The sequence below is a fragment of the Tenrec ecaudatus genome, chromosome 7 (assembly GCF_050624435.1).
Source record: "Tenrec ecaudatus isolate mTenEca1 chromosome 7, mTenEca1.hap1, whole genome shotgun sequence".
Taxonomy (NCBI): domain Eukaryota; kingdom Metazoa; phylum Chordata; class Mammalia; order Afrosoricida; family Tenrecidae; genus Tenrec; species Tenrec ecaudatus.
In genome coordinates this window covers 37494810-37513260 of record NC_134536.1, presented here as the reverse complement: position 1 = coordinate 37513260, position 18451 = coordinate 37494810, and the positions used below count along the sequence as shown (strand labels likewise).

The 18451-nt window shown below is 37.4% G+C and overlaps 1 protein-coding gene and 1 pseudogene across 1 annotated transcript; both read left to right on the top strand.

Annotated features, from left to right (window-relative positions):
* The first annotated feature begins 9737 nt into the window (after positions 1-9737).
* On the top strand, positions 9738-10715 carry LOC142452707 (ADP-ribosylation factor-like protein 4A). The gene has a single exon (XM_075553931.1). It carries the CDS (start codon positions 9828-9830, stop codon positions 10428-10430), a length of 603 nt encoding a protein of 200 aa, XP_075410046.1. The 5' UTR covers positions 9738-9827; the 3' UTR covers positions 10431-10715.
* Positions 10716-12421: 1706 nt separating this feature from the next.
* On the top strand, positions 12422-13181 carry LOC142452340 (ARL14 effector protein pseudogene; annotated as a pseudogene).
* The last annotated feature ends 5270 nt before the right edge of the window (positions 13182-18451 follow it).

The following is an 18451-nucleotide window of genomic DNA, read 5'->3' as shown; positions in this document are numbered from 1 at the left end:
TTTTAAATTTTCTATTCAGTTCTTTGACTTTATCCTTTCTTCCCTTTGCTTTAGCTACTCTAAGACTCAGAGCAAGTTTCATAGCCTCTTCTGACATCTACTTTAATCTTGTCTTTCTTTCCTGTCTCTTTAATGCTCCTTTGCTCTCCATGAATGATGGCTTTGATATTCTACCACTGGTCTTGGTTATTAGTTTTCAATGCAGCATAGGTATTCTTCAGATATTCTCAAAATTCAGGTGATTCGACTGAAGGTCTATTTTTCCCTCTTGGTTTATTGCTTTAGCCAGAATCTCTACTACAACGTTGAGTAGCAGTAGTGATAGTAGTAACCCTTGCCTAATCCTAGATCCCAAAGAAAAGTCACGAGATTTTAACTAAACACAGGTAGATAATTTTGCACAGAGGAACATGCAATAGCACTAATAACAATAACCTATGTGTGTATATATAAATATACTCACAGGCTGATCGATCAGGAGTGAAAAAATAAAGGGGCTACACCCACAAATATAGGATATTATAGGTTTCATGGAGGATATTTCTAGCTATTTTAAATAGTTTTATAGGTATGCAAATCACTTATACAATTCAAAAGTTCAATATTAAAGAGTTGTGCAATTATTATCCCAATCAATTCTAGAACATTGTCTTCTTTCTTATCCTCTCTACATATGTGCTTGTGTTATGCTGGGCTCTCTACAGAGCCCAAACCAGTCACTCTTGTATGTGTATGTATATAGAAAGAAATTCTATCAAGGAAGGGCTCATTCAATTGTAGAAGTGGGTTAGTCCAGTTCAGTTCGAGTCTGTAGGTCAGATAGAAAGTGAAGGCTTCTCAAGAAGGAGTTGAGGAACAGGACCCGGGTAGATGAAGCAGGAAGATCATAGTTGGTAGATAGAGAGCTGAGTGAATCCAAATCCCGGGATCAGTGGGCAATGTAACAGGAGGTTGAAGAACCAGATGCAGGATCCAAATACAGCAGTAGAAGTGAGCTAGCTTCTGTGTATGTCATGCTCCAAAAGAAATCGCTCCAAGTTAAAGCAAGATTGTGAGGAGATTAATGGCTTGACTACTTCACAGAAGACCCATCATGGAGTTGACAGCACGATGTTAGATCATGTCATGGAGAGTCCTGGTTTACACAAGTCAACATAAAACTTATCTATCATAGTGCTGAGCACTCTGGAAGGGATCACACGAAGGGGCCCTGGAGGGCAAGTGGAGGAAAACAAAATAATAAAAAATAGATTAAAAACAACGGGCGTACTCATTTGATAAAGACTGATGGCATCCTTGAAACTGGATTCAACCCTTAAACTACCCTGTGGCTCAACGTTCAGCCAAACAATAGATAACTATATAATGTAAATAACAGAACCAGGGAAATGCATTCCCTTGGTAACTTAATGGTTACACATTGTACTGCTAACCAAGGGAGAAAGATGAGGCTTTCTACTCCTATGAAGAGTTGTAGTCTCAGAAACCCACAAAGGTAGTTCTTCCCTGTCCTTCAGGGTCACCAAAATCAGAATTGATTCGATGACAGTGAGTTTGGTTTGATTTGCAGAACAACCAAACACAACATCAAAGGGCAGCATTTGTTCAGGAATAAAGGCTAGAAGGCTCAAAGGGACAGGAAAGGATGAATGGAAATATGGAAAAAACTGCGGGGAGTGCTATAGCAGTGTAGGAATTACAATATATGTTGTGAATAAAAATGTATAAAATTATTCAATATAAACTAATTTTCTCTAAATTTTCATCCAAATTAAAATATAAAAAGTAAATAAAATATCCTCCCCCAAAATTCTATCTTAAATCCTTTGCCAATCTAAAATCAGCATAAATACTCCAACTTTTAGGGTTTAACTTTTGTATGGTATATCTTTGTCAGCGTTTAACCTTTATCTCTTGTTTTCTTTATGTAAGCATCATATGGTTGGCCTTCAGGTTCAATTTTAAGTTTGTTCAGGAATTAAAGTAGCAATATCTTTGAGTTTAAACCAACTGTAACACCATTTTTTCTTACCGATGTCTTTCTTCTTATATCTTTTTGGATTGAATATTTTAATTACATTTTTAGAAATGTTAGAAGAAATACAGCCATAATCCTTTTCCAAATGAGAGTGGTGAGGTTTCGTCCCATGTACTTTGGACATATCACTGAGAAGAGCAAGCGTTTGCAGAAGAGGAGCCTGCTTGCCAGTGTCAGCAGAAATGAAGACTGTGCAGCAGTGAATTCCGGCATAGCGACCGCTGTGAGGAGAGTGTAGGGCTGGTCAGTGTCAGGCATGGGGTTGCTATGAGTTAGAAGCAGCTCAACAGCACCTAACTACAGGAATAGCATGGTGTGCCTGCTTCAAGGATCTTTTAGAATCTACCCTGAACTGCGGGCCTTTATTCTTAACTTATTAGAGATACTTTCATCCCTTTATAGAAAATAAAAGAATATATATTTAAAATATATTATATTCCATTCCTGCTTTCTTTGCCCTTTTCACAAGAATCATGGGTTCTCATGTTCTGTAGTTGTTTTTTAAATAGCTTTTTAATTTCTGGTTTTGTCTCTTCAGCTCGCTAAGAATACTGAAAGTTCCAGATGACAACTTTCTGCGTGGCCTTCAGTCAGATTCCTAGGGTATGGTGAATTGGTAAATGCTCCCATGAGAGAAAGCACTGCAGTGGTTCTACCTTATCTTCATGCGCTTCTCCATTCTCCAGGATTTTCATTACTCAATTAATGACTGACGTGGCTGCTTTGTGATACTTTCAATCTGTCTTGAAATACCTATTCTTATCCATATTTTCTAGATGTTCTTGGTGCAAAGACCAGGTGGATGTAAATTAGTCCATTACGGTAATAAGAGGAACATCTGTCTCCTTTTACCAAAAGTGGCACATCTGCCACACCTTTATTCAAACATAGACATTCACCAACATCTGCTGCTTTGAGAGCTGGGGGAGAATAGCAAGTCATTTTCCTACTTATGTGACCACCATCCCTTCAGTTCAATGTGATTCTGCTACTGAGACTCTAGTTAGAATTGTGTCCATTATGCCCTCTCCTGATGGCTTTTGACTTGCAACCAGGAAAGTGTCTGACGGTATAACACTCAGGTACTGCTTCACATGTGTGCTTTCCACCACGTGGGGATATGCAGTTTGAGGAACAGAAAGAAAATGAAACCAGTGTGCACAGAAATGTGATGCGAAGACATGGAGAGAAAGCCCCGGGTCAGAGTCCTGGATTCCAGGCACTCCATCACCACAGATGGATCTTCACACTTTTTTTTAAAATTTTAACAATTTATTAGGGGCTCATACAATTCTTATCACAGTTCATACATATACATACATCAATTGTATAAAGCACATCTGTACAGTCTTTGCCCTGATCATTTTTTTCTCCTCTTTTCTTTTTTTACTTTTTATTAGGGACTCATACAACTCTTATCACCATCCATACATATACATACATCAATTGTATAAAGCACATCCATACATTCCCTGCCCCAATCATTCTCAAGGCATTTGCTCTCCACTTAAGCCCCTTGCATCAGGTCCTCTTTTTTTCCCCCTCCCTCCCCTTTCCCCCTCCCTGATGTGCCCTTGGTAATTTATACCTCGTTATTTTGTCATATCTTGCCCTATCCGGATCTTTACACTTTTTATGGATCGGCTTCTTTCTCACTCTTTCCTGGTTTACATCTCGTTTTGCTTAAGCAAGTTAGAAGCGGATTGTAACAAAAAAGTGTCCCAACTAATATGCATGGATGTGTTTCCAGACTTGCTATTCCATTCCTTTGATCTTCCAACTTTCTTTTGAGCCACGACCACACGGTCTTAATTATTTTAGCTTTGCAGCACATGTTTGAGGCCTGGTAAACAAGTTTTTTCTCATTATTCTTTTACAAAAATGTGTTGGCTACATCTTAGCTTTATTTTTTCCAGATGAACTTTGTGATAATTTTTTTCAAGTTTTGAAAAGAAAATAAATGGAATTTTGTTTAATATTGCACTGTAGGTTTAGTTAATTTGGAGAGGATTGATGTTCCATCTCTTTGGAAGTTGTAGATGTAACATACATATTCCTTGTGAAAAGAGCTTAATAATAATATGCGTCCTCTTTCAGCACTCCCATTCCTTTCCCTGGCTGGATGTACATTGTCCTCTAACTTTTATAACGCATCTGCTTTATTCTTATCGTACATTGCTTTTATTTGAAAAATCCTTGAAATGGTATTTAGCATGTCTATTTCTTGAATTTTAAAATCTTCGATATTTATCCATATCCACACAAATAGATATCTTTGCGTCTTTTTGCTGAAGAAAATTCCATCGTATCTTATAAATTATTTGTCTAATAATCTTCCATTAATGCATAATTAGGTTATTACCATTTTCTCAGATTTACAGCATTACCAAATCTCCTGATGCTACTAATTTCTTTGCCCCACATAATTTTCTATGTTTAGTTCATTTCTTTTTTGGATTTCTTATCATTTTCTTCTTAGCTGTTGTTTTAGTATTTATTAAAGCTTCATAATTTTCCTGTGACGTTTTAAAAAAAGTTTATTTCTCTGTGGTTATCTTGTAATTTATTAGTTTTTCTTCAAGTTTACGAGTTCACTTTATCTTGAAATTGACTTGATTTTCTCTCTATTCTCTTCACAGAAGTTCTGTAAATTCACTAGTTACTTCCACTTTTTATTTTGTTTTTATTTAAATAGATATCTCTATTTTCAATCTTGTAGGTTTGTTTTACTTTGAATATTTCTGTATCTGAGTTGACTTCTGAGTGATATTGCCATATACATTAATTTCAGGTAATTTTCTGCCATTTGGTGGTTATCTGAAGAACTCTCTTTCACACTTCTTTTAAGATTGATTTGTTTTTTTAAACAAATTCCTTTCATTTTTATTTACCTGAAAATTAAGATATTGCCTGAAAATGTGTTAACGTTTTTAAGGAAGAAATTTACGGGGTATTTAATTCTAGGCGGACATTTTTTCTTCGGTGTTCCATATATTGTCCCTTTACCTTACTGCCTTCGTTGCAAAGCCAGAGCTAAGTTTTATTGGCTCCCTTCATAGGTAAATTTTCTTCTTTCCTGACTTCTTTCAGGATTTGTTCCTTACCTGGTTTTGGAAAGTCTGATTATGATATGTCTTTGTGATTGTCTTCTGGGACTTACCCTCTTTGGGATTCTTTCATGCATAACATAACTTTCCAATAACGTTTCAACAATTATGTCTGTGACTTTTCTTTTTTCCCCCAGTTCTAGAATTCTGAGAGCATATGTAACTTATTCCTACTAATCATATCCCATGTGATTTTTGGGCTTTCTTAGTGATTTTGGGAGGGGGGAGTGGGTGTTATTTGTTATTGTTCCTCTAACAGATTAATATTTGTCTCCTATCTTACTAATCCAGTCTTTGAAAGAGCACTTCATGATTGATCTGAAGGCTGGAAGAGGGTAGTATCAGTATACCTACAAGAAAGCCAGTTAATAAAACTATTATTCAAATTTACCCACCAACCACTAAAGCCAGTGGTGAAGAAAGTCAAGCATACTGTCATCTCCCTAGTCTGAAATAGATCTAGCATACAATCAAGATGAATTTATAACAACTGGTGACAAATGTAAAAGTTGGAAGGAACAGTAATTGGAATGTATGGCCCCAGATGGTAGAAGTAAAGGTTTATGATAGAAGTGTGTAAGATCAGTGACTTCTGCATTGCAAACACCGTTGTCTCCAACAATGTTAATGGCAACTATACATGTACGTGGAGCTCGACAGATGAAATACATAGAAATAAAATTGACGACATCTGTGGGAAGAGATGACAGAGTAGGTCAATGTGATTGGCCAAGATAAGGCCTATGGAAAACTGTGGATCCTCTGCTCATATGCAAGTCCAGGTGGAAGCCGAATAAAATCAATACAAGTTCACAAGAGCCAGTGATGACTTTGAGTATTATCCAGTCTGAATCTAGAGATTTTCTCAAGGTCAGATTTGATGAAAGCACTTGACTACTTGGATCAAAACCAACTTTGCTAACATCAAAAGAAGAGGAATTCCAGAATACTTCATGTTTCTTCCACAGAATCTGTGGGTGGATCAACAAGCAGCTGCTTGAACAAACTTGTTAAAAATCCAGAAATGTGTGTGTCTGTGTTACATCCTTTCATTATACTTATTCAGTCTTTACGCTGAGCAAATAAGTTGAGAAACTAGACTATACTAATATGAATGTGGTATCAGGATCCAAGGAAAGCTCTTTAACAAGAGGTGATCTGTGGATGACACAGCCTTGCTTACTGAAAGCCAATAGAATTTTAAATAATTACTGATAAGAATCAAAAATTACAGCTGTCAATGTGGCTTACATGCAATGCATGCAGTGTAAAGAATACAGAAGCCCTTACAACTAGACCAATCGACATCATCGTGATAAATGAAAAAAAAAAGATTGAAATTGCCAAGATTTTTATTTTACTTTGATCATCAACATTCACAGAAGCAGCAGTCCAGAAATCAGATGATAGGTTGCACTAGGCAGATCTGCTGCACACAACCCTCTCAGAGTGTTAAAAAGCACAGCTGTTGCTTTGAAATTTAAGGTGTGCCTAGCATGACACTTTTAAATTCCTGATATACATATCCAAAGCCCTGGTGGGTAGTGAGGCTACTAATTTGGCTACCAGTTGGGCTACTACTAATTACACATAGGGCTACTGATTGCAAGCTCAGCAATTCAAACCCACAAACTACTCCTCAGAGGAGAGATGAGACTTTATGGTCCTGTAGAGACTTACGGTTCACACAGTTAATGTCATCATCAATAAAAAGTAAGTAAACATATTTTTGGTATTCTCTGCTTTGAGTCAAGTTGCATCTGATACCTGCATTGTATTTCTTCTCCCCGTTATCTTCTGAATCGGGCCTGAATCTCTGGTAGCACCTTGTAAATGTCCTGCTGGAACTATTGCATGGTCTTTAGCAAAATTTTACTTGCATGAGATGTTGTTCTATAGTTTGCGCATTTTCTTATTTTAATCCTTTGGACTGGATAGAAATATGGATCTCTTCCACTCAGTTGGCCAAGTAGTTGTCTTCCAAATAAAGTACACCCAGTGCTTAATCGGCTTGTTGAAACGTTTCTATTGATATTCCTTCAGTTCCTGGAGACTTGTTTGTGGCTCATGCTGTCAGTGCAGCTTGGGCTTCTTCCTTCAGCTCCATTGGCTCTTGCTCATGTTTCCCCCTGGAATGGTTGAGTACTAACCAATTCTTTTTGGCACAGTGCCTCTGTATTCTTTCCATCTTCTTTTGATGTTTCCTGCATCATTAAGTATTTTGCACATAGAATCTTTCATGATTGCAACTCAAGGCTGAGGTTTTTTCAGTTTCAGATATGCTGAATGTGTTCCCCCTTTTTGATTTTCTAACTCTAAGTTGTTGCACATTTCATTATAATATCTGACTTTATATTTTTGAGCTGCCCTTGGACACTTTTATTCAGCTATTTGACTACACCTCTTACTTTCCCATTTACTTTAGCTGCTCTGTGATTATGAGCAAGTTTCAGAGTCTCTTCTGATATCCACTTTGATCTTTTCTTTTGTGTCTATCTTTTTAATGACATTTTACTTTATTCATGAATGATATTCTCGATGTCCTTCCATAGATCATCCGATCTTCGGTCATTAGTTTTCAATGCATATTGTGTTCAATGCAATAGTGTTCTTGAGATGTTCATGAATTCAGGTTGCATATATTCAAGGTCATAATTTGGCTTTCGTAGCTTATTTTACTTTTCTCCAGCATTATCCTGAACTTATATATGAGCAAATGATGGTCTGTTGCACAGTCAGCCTCTGGCCTGGTTTTAGCTACTGATATTAAACTTCTCTTTTTTTCTCCCCACAGATGCACTCAGTTTGATTTCTATGTATTCTATCTGGAAAAATCTATGTGTATACTTGTCATCTGTGTTGTTGAAAAAAGGTATTTGCTATAAATAGTCTTTGGTTTTGCAAAATTGTGACATGTGATCTTCAGTGTCATTTTTACCTTCAAGTCTATATTTTCCAATTACTGTATCTTCCTCTTTGTTTCCAAATTTATATTCCTATCACCAGTTACTATCAATGCATCTTGATAACATGTTTGATTAAGTTTGACTGAAGTCATTGGTTGAAATGTGCAAGTCCTTTATGACTTGCTTTTGTGGTTGATGCATACATTTGAATAGTAATTGTATTGATTGAATTTCATTAAAGGTGGATAGATATAATTCTATTGCAGACATCATTATTCTTCTACGTTGATTTTGCACCGTCCGTTTTGACAATGCATGGCACACCTTTTCTCTCAACCATGGCATTCCCAGCACAGTAAATCGTATGTGTTTCTGATCCAGAATGGTCAATACCAGTCAGTTTCAATTCACTCATGCCTCAATATTGATCATTGCACGTTCCATTTCATTTTTTTCCACATCTAATTTTATTAGATTCATACTTCACACATTCCAACCTGTAATCATTAGCAGTTTTTTCAGATATTTCTTCTTACTTTGAGTCATGTCCCATCAGCAAATGAAGATCCCGAAGGTACCACTCCCACAAGCTTTTCCTTGTTGGTCACAATCCAAGTGCCCTTTAATCCAAGGGCCCCATCTTCAGGCAACATCTACAACAATGTGTTGCTTCCATTTTTTAGGCCTTCAGTACTTGACAATGTTTCAACACTGTGCTTAAGGTTTTCAGCGACTAGTTCTTCCAAACTGGACACTCACTTCCTTCTCCACAGTCTCTTCTTAGTCTAAGAGCTCCACCGGCTTTTGCTCACTTTAGGTGAGCCTACTGGCATTTGAAACACTGGTGCATACCTTTCAGCAACACAGCAACATACAAGCCACCATAGTACGACAAACTAACAATTTGTGGTCAAAAAGGTCCAATCCCAATAGTGTCATTTGACCATGTGGATGATAACAAACTTCTTGAGAAGAATGGGAATTCCAGCACACGTCATTGTAGTCACGTGGGACTTGTCCATGGATTAAAAAGCAGTTGTGCAAACGGAACAAGGGAATACTGCTTGGTTTTAAATAAGGAAAGATGTGCATCAGGCTTATATCCTTTCGCCATGCTTATTCAATCTGTATGCTGAGTAAATCATCACAAAAATCTGAGTTATATGAAGAAGAATGTGGCCCTGTGGTTGGAGGAAGACTTATTAACCAACTGTGATATGCAGATGACACAATCTTGCTTGGTGAAAGTGTTGAAGACTTGAAGCACTTGCTGATGATCAAAGATTAGAGCTTTCATTATGGAATGCAAGTCCATGTAAAGAAGACCAAAACCTCACAATTGGATCAATAGATAACATCATGATAAATGGAGAAAAGACTGAAGGCCAGAATTTTGTCTTGCTTGGATCCACAATCAATGTTCATGGAAGCAACCATCGGGAGATCAAAAGATCTAGACTACTGAAAATCAGGGATGCTATTGTGAGGAATAAAGTACAGCTGACCCATGTCATAGCATTTTCCATTGCCTCATATGCATGTGAAAGTTGGACATTAAATAAGGAAGACTAAAGAAGAATGGACGCATTTCATATAAAAAAGATGATGCACTGCTAAAAGAAAGTGTTGAATTTTTCCTAAGTGGCTGGCAGCGACATGGGCCCCGGACGAGGGAAGGACGGTTCCTCAGTCCTGTAGCTGTATCACCTAGGAAACGAAATTCCAAAGCCTTAAGAAGAAAGCATTTCAACTTGGGATACTTATTTGCAGCTGGAAATGGGGAATGGACTGTCAGACCAGACTTCTATCCTGTCCAGCCTGCCTTCATTTCAGTCCTTCCACATTGTCATTCTGGGTTTGGACTGTGCTGGAAAGATGACCGTACTGTACAGACTGCAGTTCAATGAATTTGTAAATACTGTCCCGACCAAAGGATTTAACACTGAGAAAATTAAGGTAACCTTGGGAAATTCTAAAACAGTCACTTTTCACTTCTGGGATGTAGGTGGTCAGGAGAAATTAAGGCCCTTGTGGAAGTTCTATACCAGATGCACAGATGGCATTGTTTTTGTTGTTGACTCTGTTGATGTTGAAAGAATGGAAGAAGCCAAAACGGAACTTCATAAAATCACTAGGATATCACAAAATCAAGGCGTCCCGGTACTCATAGTTGCTAATAAACAGGACCTAAGGAATTCATTGTCTCTCTCAGAAATTGAGAAATTGCTAGCAATGGGTGAACTGAACTCGTCAACTCCTTGGCATTTGCAGCCTACCTGTGTAATCATAGGAGATGGACTAAAGGAGGGACTTGAGAAACTACACGATATGATACTTAAAAGAAGAAAAATGTTGCGACAACAGAAAAAGAAAAGATGAATGGTAATACCTGTTATGTTTGTGTGGAGTAGGTTTTCTCTGGTCTGATTTTGACAAATGGAAGAGTATCTGCAGCCTGGATTGCCTGCCTGCCCTCCTGGATGCTGTGAAAGCTTTGTTTTATTGGAACAGTCAGATGCCCCACGCTCTTGCCTTGTGGAAGATGAGTAAATGCAAGGCTTCTGAAAGAGGTCTCCGTACTACCATTTTTGGAAGCCAAGCAAGGAGAGTAAATTCACCAGGAAACAGTTGTGGAAATTTGACCAGAAGTTAGTGAAATAAACATTGAAGAGTGAAAAAAATATATATTACAAATCAGGCCCCTGTCTGAAACGTCATTGCCAAAATATATTTTGTTCACTCTATGGGTTTTCTCTTTACTTTTGGGGGCAATATTTTGTTGTACAAACGTGTCTCATTTTTAGATGGTCTCAGTTATCTACATTGTATTCTGCCTGGTTTGTACCTTTTCATTATGTCTGATAGTTTTTTTACGCCATTGATTATTAAGGCTAAATTTGTCCCTATGAGTCCATTGATGATTTTTATTTTTATCTAGCTTGAGTTTGATTTTGTATATTGTGTGAGATAACGATTCTTCTTTTGCAAATGGTAGCCAATTTTTCCAGCCCCATATGCTAAAGAAAGTATGTCATCCCCATTTAATGTGTTCAGCCCTTTATCAAAGATCTATAGATAGAAGGATTTAATTCTGGGTTCTCAATTATGCTCCACGGGTCTACATATCTATTCTTGTACCAGTAGCAGACTATTTTGACTATCATGACTATGTATGTTTTGAGATTGGTAGGTGAGAGGTCTCTTATTTTGTTCTTCTCTTTAGTGGTGCTTAGCTTAATTGGGGGCTCTTCCCTCTCCATATTAAGTTGAAAGTTACTATTTCCATTTATTTTGGATATAAGGGATTGCCTATAACTGTGGATAATTTTAGGAAATATTTACCAACAGAAATGGAAGAATATGCCATTCTAATGAATTTGACGATTTAATGTTGTGAAAATGCCAGTACTACCCCAAAACACTACTTAAAAAAGAATAAAGTCAAACAGTACCTAATAATAGAGGGTATATATAAAAACCAGTGGCAAATATTTTCCCTAGGCTATAAATTTCTTTAAACATTATATTCTATCTTTGGCAACACAAAACTTTATGACTGATAAACTCTAAATGACCAATCTCTTTTTTAATATTTGTAAATGCATATCTTTCATCAGAAAGTTTTCATACCCCAAGTGATAGGTACTTTAAAATTTTTACATACAGTTCTTTGACCCATCTGAAGTTTATTTTTGTGAATTTCAAAGGTTATTATATATTTTTCTTTTTCCCACATTTGACTTATCTCTTCACCCATGTTTCATTGCTAGATTTTCCCAATGTGTTCCATCCTTCCCATTGTGCATTTAATACATCTTTAGCATGTTTAATTTACCTTTTTCCCTGATTTTATTATTATTTTACGATCATTTTATTGGGGCTCTTACAGCTCTGTGACAGTATATACATCAATTGTATCAAGCTAGTTATACATATGTTGCCATTATTATTTTCTAAAGCGTTACTTTCTATTTGAGCCCTTGCCTCCCTCCTGCCCTCCTCCTGTCCCCCTCCTGCCCCCCTCCTGCCCCCCTCTTGCCCCCCTCCTGACCCCCTCCTGGCCCCTGGAAATCCTAAAAAAATTATTATTTTCATATTTCACACTGACTTCTATGCCCATTTACTTTATCTTTTACTAAATTACTTTTTAAACATGCATTGATTTGTATATTTGTTTTATGATCTAGTTGACTACTTCTGTATAATGTCATACTATTTAAGTTGCTCTCATTTTTTGATATAATACTTTTTAAAAAACAATCAGATTTTCAGGTCACGCTTGAGCTGCAGTGGTGAAGAGCTCACAATAAGAGTTGCCTAACAAAAAGGAGGCAAAGTAAGACAAGAGAAATTTGCTAGAATCAAGAACGATGAATCCTTGTTCAGTTGTTGTCGAACTTCACACCACAAAGGAGTGCCATAAAACCCACTCTACTTGTCATGCAGCCTTCAAGACTTTGCAGGAACTATCACCAAATAAGCTTTTACTTCAACTGGGAACTGGAATGACACTTTCTGGGAACAGAACGATCTGTTTCCTTCATGCAAAGGTTTACATGGACAGATTTGAGGATCTGCAGAAGTCACGTTGTGACCATTTAATAAATACAAAATCTAGTCCAAAATTTTTGCATGTGATTGATATAGATGATGCCACCTTCCTGAGGGCCAAATTTGGAAGGCAGCTTGTACCTGGTTCAAAGCTTTGTCCAAAAGGTACACAGATAAGCAATGGAAGGGTGGATATGGATTCTGAAAATCTCCAGAGGAGAAAACCTGATTCAGATGGAAGCACTGATAAAGCTTTAAGGTTGTTACAGTTTACAAACCCAGGAAAGCAAACAGAATTTTTACCAGAAGACCTACAAAAAATGCATCAGCTGGTTCAGATAGACAAGTGATACCAGCAAAGAGCAAGGTCTACCATAGCCGGGGCCTCCTGATTTTCAGCGGGATGGACCTCTGCGACTGCCCAATGAAGACTGCTTGGGATGCGCCTATGCTGGTCCTGCCTGTACTTCTACCAATTGTGGAGCTCAGAGCTGCTGTAACCGCAAGTGACTGTATGAGAAAATTGAAGCAGCAGGAGAGGTCATTCACAATAACCATAAGGATAATTGGTGGTATTAAACTATGAAGTCCTTTGAAGATCCTTTCTCTTATTTTACAATTGTGTAATTCTAAAGCTGTAGTGTCATTTTACACTTGATCGCCATCTAACAGATTTGGAAAACTCAAGGTGTCCAAATACTACATGTGGGAGGTTTAAAGATACATTATTCAATTTATATTTAGATGGACACCTTGCTTTTGGTTCACCTAGGTCAATGTAAACAAGTACGGATAGGCAGTTCTCAGTCTGTACAGTCCCCAAACATAGACATTCTGGTTACCCTACAATGCAGTTACTGTGATAGACCTGAGTAACTGTAGAAGGCAGAAACTTCCCTACTCGTCAGTCCTCAGATCACTATGAAAATAAAAGATGCACATCACGAACAACGACCATTCCCTTTCAAAATCTATCGATGAGTGGTCACTGCGCCACAGCCATTCAGGTCACACACAGCAAAGCCTGTAGTCATTATGCCTCCTTGTCACTCGTGTGGCATTTTGCAAAAGTCGATCATCGAAAGAGAGAGAAGTAGCCAACAGAGAAAGGTGCAGCAATGAAATTAACAGGACACTAAACAACGAAATGTGAACCAAACCTATGGAGAGTTGTAGAAAAATAGGTGATTATGGGAATGCTGACACTAGCTCTTCGAGGAGACTCTGGAACAGGCAGCCAGGTATCTAGAACCAGCCTCCAGAGAGCTTTATGGAGAGATATCCATAACAGATTAGAAAAACGTTGTGATGAAAAGGACGAATATGCCGCAGCAGAAGTGATGCTGGGGGCCGGTGGGGGAAATTCTTTATGGGAAAGGAACTCTTGGAGCTGCAGCGCAGAGCAGCAAAGGTTGGACGCTAATCCAAACTGAGAAGTTGACTAAAGGTGCTCACTGGGTGTCAAAAGTTATTCACAAAAAGGAAAAAGGCATGCTCAGACTACTCAATGAGTTTTTTTTTAAATAATGAATCCCATACCTTAATTCTCAAGGTTTCTAATGTTAGAGATCACAGTATACTAAATTATCTTTCTGGTCTTTGTGTTTTGTTTTTTCAGTTTACATCTATAACCAACGGTAAGAATTTTTGATATTTTGGCAAAAATATAGAAAAGTCATGAAGCAATCATGATTTGCTCTGTTGATGTGTCACAGGCCATGATGTATTCTCACACTACTGTGATATACAAGCATTGCCTGGAGCCAAGAGTGGTGCCTGACATCGAGAAAATGGGATGTTGATACAAAGTTGCAATTCCATGTTAAACTATTTTATAAATTCATATAAAATGTTAATGTATTACATATTCTTTCTACTTTTGATACAAAAATAAATATGTCAATATGAAAAGAAAAAATATAAATTTCCTTGTATATTTTTATTTTAACATGAAGTTTAAAACCAATTTGGTAAGTGCTATCTTTAATCTTATGGGATTGAATTAAATTTATTAATTAACTTGTATAACACATTCAAAGCAGAAGTCAATGTAGATGACTAGAAAATTCTAATAATTAGATATGTCTGTATATCAAAATACTTTACCAAAAGAATAAAGAGATAATTTATTTCTTTATAATTGTGAGGTCTTTTTTTATTAGAATGGTATCTCTATATCACAACATTTTGCATGTGATTCATTAATATTTTATAGTTATTTTTTGCATGTAAGTGTGCCTCATTCATGCTGAGCTTATTCCTAGACATTCAAATTCTTTTTGCTAGTCTGAACAGAGATTTTTCAGTTCCTTGCATCAAGGGAGAAGGAAGCCTATTGGCATAGTAAGTTACGAATTGGGCTACTGATCACAAGGTCAGCAGTTTGAAATGACGAGCTGCTCCCGGGATAAAACAAGGTTTTCTGCTCCTGTAAGGTTTACAGCCTGGAAGACAAACAGGGGCAGGCAGTTCTGCTCTGCCTGACTTGTAATTGACCAGCTGGCAGTGACTTCTGAATCAATGAGCAGTTCTTGCTGGTAGAACCAAAAAATGTTGATTGTTAAAAATGTTAGCCCTACATAGCGTTTACTGAAATCACCATTAAGTCTGATTCTTCTGCTCATAATGTCTTCAAAAGGGGTTTCTTAGAAATATATGCTTGTTATCCTATTATTATCTGTTTGCATTCACCATAATTTCATCAACAATGTTGAATAATATTGGTTATACTACTAATCCCTGTCATTTCCTAATCTTTATGGGAAGTCATGTAATATTTCATCCTTTACATAATGATTTTTTATAGGAGGGCAAAAAATCTTATACTATATACATGTACATGTTACAAATATAGTGCATTTAGACATGGTCTATGCGAGATCTAGAGCACAACTGTCTGCAATGTAGTGGAAAGGCTTTGTTCTTGGAATAACCAGATAGGAATCCTGCCTCCATAACTTACTAGTAGTGTGACATTGAGGATGACATGTCACCTTTATCAATCTATTTCTATATCTGGCTTAATCAAACCAAATTTTCTGCCATTGAATCAATGCTCACTCCTAGAGACTGTGTTAGTTAGTCCAGGTTGACTAGAGAAACAAATCCAGAGACACACATATGTGTATAAGAAAGAGCTTTCAATACAAGAGCAGTTGAATATTGAGAAAACATCCCAGCGCAGACCAGATCAAGCCCATAATTCCGATATTAGCCAATATGTCTGATACCAATCTACAATTTCCTCTTCAGACTCACGAAACACATGCAATGGCACGGAATGCAGGAAGATCACATGCCAGGGGGTGGAAAGTCTTTTGGATCTAGTGATGGTGTAAGCTTCTCTGTGCTGTCAGGGGTCTCCACATGGCTCCTTCAGCTCCCGGGCTCTAGCATAGCTCCATATGTCTTCTCCGCAGGAATATCTCACAGGGAGAGAGTCTGTGTCCCGCCTCCAGTGCGCTCTTTATCTCCATATTGCTTCCAAATGACATCAGCAAGTTTTGACCTGATTGAGAGGCTAAACTCCACCCCTTCACTCATAAGTTTCAAATTGACAACAGATATGTAACTATCACAGAATAGAACTGGCCCTGTGAGTTTCTAAGACTATAACTCTTTATGGGAGTAAAACGGCCCATATTTTTCCTGAGGAGTGACTGGTGGCTTCAAATTACTGACCCAATATGGAGCCGCGATGCCACCAGGGTTCCTGGCATAGATATTTAATATATGTAAATATAGGAGTTGACCTGTGGGAAGAGTTCACAAAATGCCTATGTAGTAGTATGGGCTCAAGAAATCTAGAATCCTTTTCAGATCCCAGAGGGCTTGGTCAAAAGAGAAAGCTAAGTCAAAAATAGCCCTAAACCCTTGGTTCTCTTATTGTTTATGGGGCATGGATGATTTATTAACATTTCACTAAAATGATACTTCTGGAGTCTTTAGGGCTGGATCCACCCTATAAATAAATCAGCGACATATCAAGGAGTGATTTCAATAAGCTTGTTTTAGTTTTCTCAACTTACAAATAAATTAGAAATAAAAACATTTCTTCCAAGGTTGTACAAAGGTGGTTGATTCCATATACCCATTTGTGTGTGTGCAAATGGAAATATCATTACAACCAACCATTTTATTTTAAGTAGCAAAATAAGTTCATTCCATATTTGAGAAGTCATTAAGAAATGTTCAAAACCAATGCGAGGGCCACTTTATTTTGAAGTGATGTAAGGGTCAAATTACTGCTAAATTAATAAATAGAATGAAAATAGCAACCAATGAATCCATTATAAAGTAATTTACAAATGCTCAGAGTTTGATGACTTAGAAAAGCAAAAGTCAGTCCCCACTTGGACAAGTGTTTGTTTCTTCTACTTAGCTGCAGTCAGAACTAATAATCAGCATGATGTTGAATAGCCATAAATAGTTCTTCCACCTCGGGTAGGTCCTGTCTTGTCATTTGTAATTTGGCGGGCAAATCTCTAAGCACAAACCGTTTGTTGTTTGTCATAACATTCTATGATATTGTGTGTCTGTGGCGTTTTAGAGAGGTGCTTATTCCCGTGTGTATGTGCCTCAGTTTCAAACTATAAAGTATTGAAACATGTTGTTTAAAATGACACAGGGGCATTGTGACTTCCTTTGTAGCAGGAGCCATGTTTCCTATGACTTATATCTTCATGAAATTCATGAGAGAATTTAGATATAATAAGTACTGAATAATTTGATGATTGTTCTCTGAAAACATTAGTGAGTGTCTAAGGCATTTGGGGTACAAAAAACTGTATAAGTCATTATTTTGGAGTCTGTTTTCTCCACCTTGCTCCTTGATGATAGGGATGTGAATTACTTATATATATAGAATAATGTGGTAGTGCATTTCAGTTTAATTTCGGTTGAGCCTATAAGTGGCAAACAAGTTGACAGTTATTGAAATGAACTTTAACTGAACTTAAAATAAATACAATATTGGGTAAAAGTCTAAAAATTAACAATTCTCTTTATACGAGGATACAAGAATCAACAAAACAATTTGTTGTTGTTAGTCGACTCTGATTCACGGTGACCTCCTTCATAACAGAATGAAATATTGCCCCATACTTTATATTTACTATTCTGGCTGCTCAAGTTCAGTTTTGTATCTACTGTGTGTTTTGAGTACCTTCAAATTTAAGAGGTTCATCTAGAAATACATATAGTAATCTTCTGTAACAATCCAGAGGGTTCTTATTGGCTGATTTTCAGAAATTCACCAAGCTTTACTTTCTAATCCACCATAGACTGGAAGCTCCACCCAAACACAGTGTCCCTCCTGGTATTTGAAATACTGATGGCAAAGCTTTTGATATCACAGCAATATGCAAGCCACCTGGTAGGAAAAACTGACATTTGGCCACAGGAGGTGGGACGACTCTTGCTGTTGTTGTTAGATGCCATCTAGTCCATTTCAGCTCACAACAACCCTTTGTCCAAAAAGCAAAACACTGACTAGTCCTGGACCATCCTCACAACTGATATGCTTGAGCCCACTGTTGCAGCCACACTGCCAATGCGTCCCTGGACGGTCTTTCTCTTTCTCATGGCCTTTTACTGTGCCAAGTATGATGTCTTTTTACAGGGACCGGTCTCTCCTGTTAGCATGTCCACAATGTGCAAGACATAGCCTCCCCTTGCTTGATTTTCAGGAACTCTGTCGTTGTACTTTTTCTAAGACAATTTTGTTGATTTATTTTTCAGTCATTTCCAGCACCATCATTCAAAGGCACCTATTTTTCTTCAGTCTCCCTTATTCAACGTCCACCTTCACATGCAGAATGCAAATGAGACCATTGAAAATACCATGGTTT

Bases quoted from the DNA above. Each gene is read 5' to 3' on its own strand.
- LOC142452707 (XM_075553931.1), top strand. From the start codon at position 9,828: ATGGGGAATGGACTGTCAGACCAGACTTCTATCCTGTCCAGCCTGCCT.